The sequence below is a fragment of the Aptenodytes forsteri genome, unplaced genomic scaffold (genome assembly GCF_000699145.1).
Source record: "Aptenodytes forsteri isolate BGI_AS27 unplaced genomic scaffold, ASM69914v1 Scaffold209, whole genome shotgun sequence".
NCBI classification, from domain to species: domain Eukaryota; kingdom Metazoa; phylum Chordata; class Aves; order Sphenisciformes; family Spheniscidae; genus Aptenodytes; species Aptenodytes forsteri.
Genome location: NW_008795034.1, coordinates 1053194 through 1054269, shown reverse-complemented (window position 1 = coordinate 1054269; position 1076 = coordinate 1053194). Strand labels below are relative to the sequence as shown.

At 66.2% G+C, this 1076-nt stretch overlaps 1 protein-coding gene across 1 annotated transcript in view; it reads right to left on the bottom strand.

The window, feature by feature from the left end:
- The window catches only part of LIMK1 (LIM domain kinase 1), a 43567-nt gene that overhangs the window by 10881 nt on the left and 31610 nt on the right, over positions 1-1076 (bottom strand). The window contains exons 25-29 of the mRNA XM_009276441.1: positions 998-1068; positions 738-921; positions 506-592; positions 137-268; positions 3-26 (exon numbers count right to left, since the gene is read on the bottom strand). Coding sequence (XP_009274716.1) covers positions 3-26; positions 137-268; positions 506-592; positions 738-921; positions 998-1068 — 498 coding nt within the window. The remainder of the gene's footprint in view (positions 1-2; positions 27-136; positions 269-505; positions 593-737; positions 922-997; positions 1069-1076) is intronic.

Below are 1076 nucleotides of genomic sequence, written 5' to 3'. Positions count from 1 at the left end.
CTCTGGCCCCAGGGGTAGTGGCTGTCCTGGGGGCACGAGGGGGGATTTGCCAGAGAAGAGGAGAGAGGAGAGGGTTTCCCCAGCCCCACCGGGGCTGTGGGGTGGGGGGGGGCCAACCTACCCCGCCAGTGCTCACCATGCTCTTGATGAGGCCCCTCAAGGTGCCCCCCTTGATGTACTCCGTGATGAAGTTGAGCCTCTTCTCCTTGTACAGCACCCCGATGAACTTCAGCACGTTGGGGTGCTCCAGGCAGCGCATCACCTTCACCTGCAGGACCCCCCCGTGCCTGTGACACCCCGAGGCACTCAGCACCCACCCGGACAGACCCGCTGCTTGTGTATTCTCCATTGAACAGGCAGGGCTGCCTGCACCCCATGGTGCCTGGCCACCCCCACTCCAGGTGTCATGCCCAGCATCCCATGTCAGGGTGGGGGACAGGATCGGACGGCCCCATCCCTCGTGTCCCTCCCCAGACCAGGGGGATTAAAGAAAGGGGACGCTCACCTCTTTGAGGAAGGTCCTCTGCGTCTCCTCATCGAAGCGGATCAGCTCCTTCATGACCATCACCTCGCCCGTCTCCCGATGCGTCACCTGGCAGGGAGCGCGGGGGCTGAGCCACCAGCTCCCCGCTACTACCCCCGCTTCTGGGTACACCCCGGGGGAGACAATACCCCCGCCTCCATCCCGGGGAGCTGAGACCCTCACGCTCGTGACATTTGTGGCCACCCAGCCCCACCTTGATGGCCTGGCCGAAGCAGCCCTTGCCCAGCACCTCGCCGTGGATCAGGTCAGAGGGGCGGAAGATGCGATGGGCGCGGGAGACGACGCGCAATGATTCGGAGCGACCGATGTCCTTGCGTTGGGATGCGGGCGAGCCCACCAAGCTGGAGCCCGGAGACTTGTCCGTGCTGCAGCTCCTCCTGCGGGATGGACAGACAGACGGTCAACCCCAAGGAGGGACCCCAACGGGAGAGGTGGGCGAGCTGGTGGCCTTACGTGACAGTCCGCTGGCGCATGGTGCCGGGCTCCCCGCAGGGCAGGGGGGCCGGGGAGTGCAGGGGGCTGCACGGGGCGG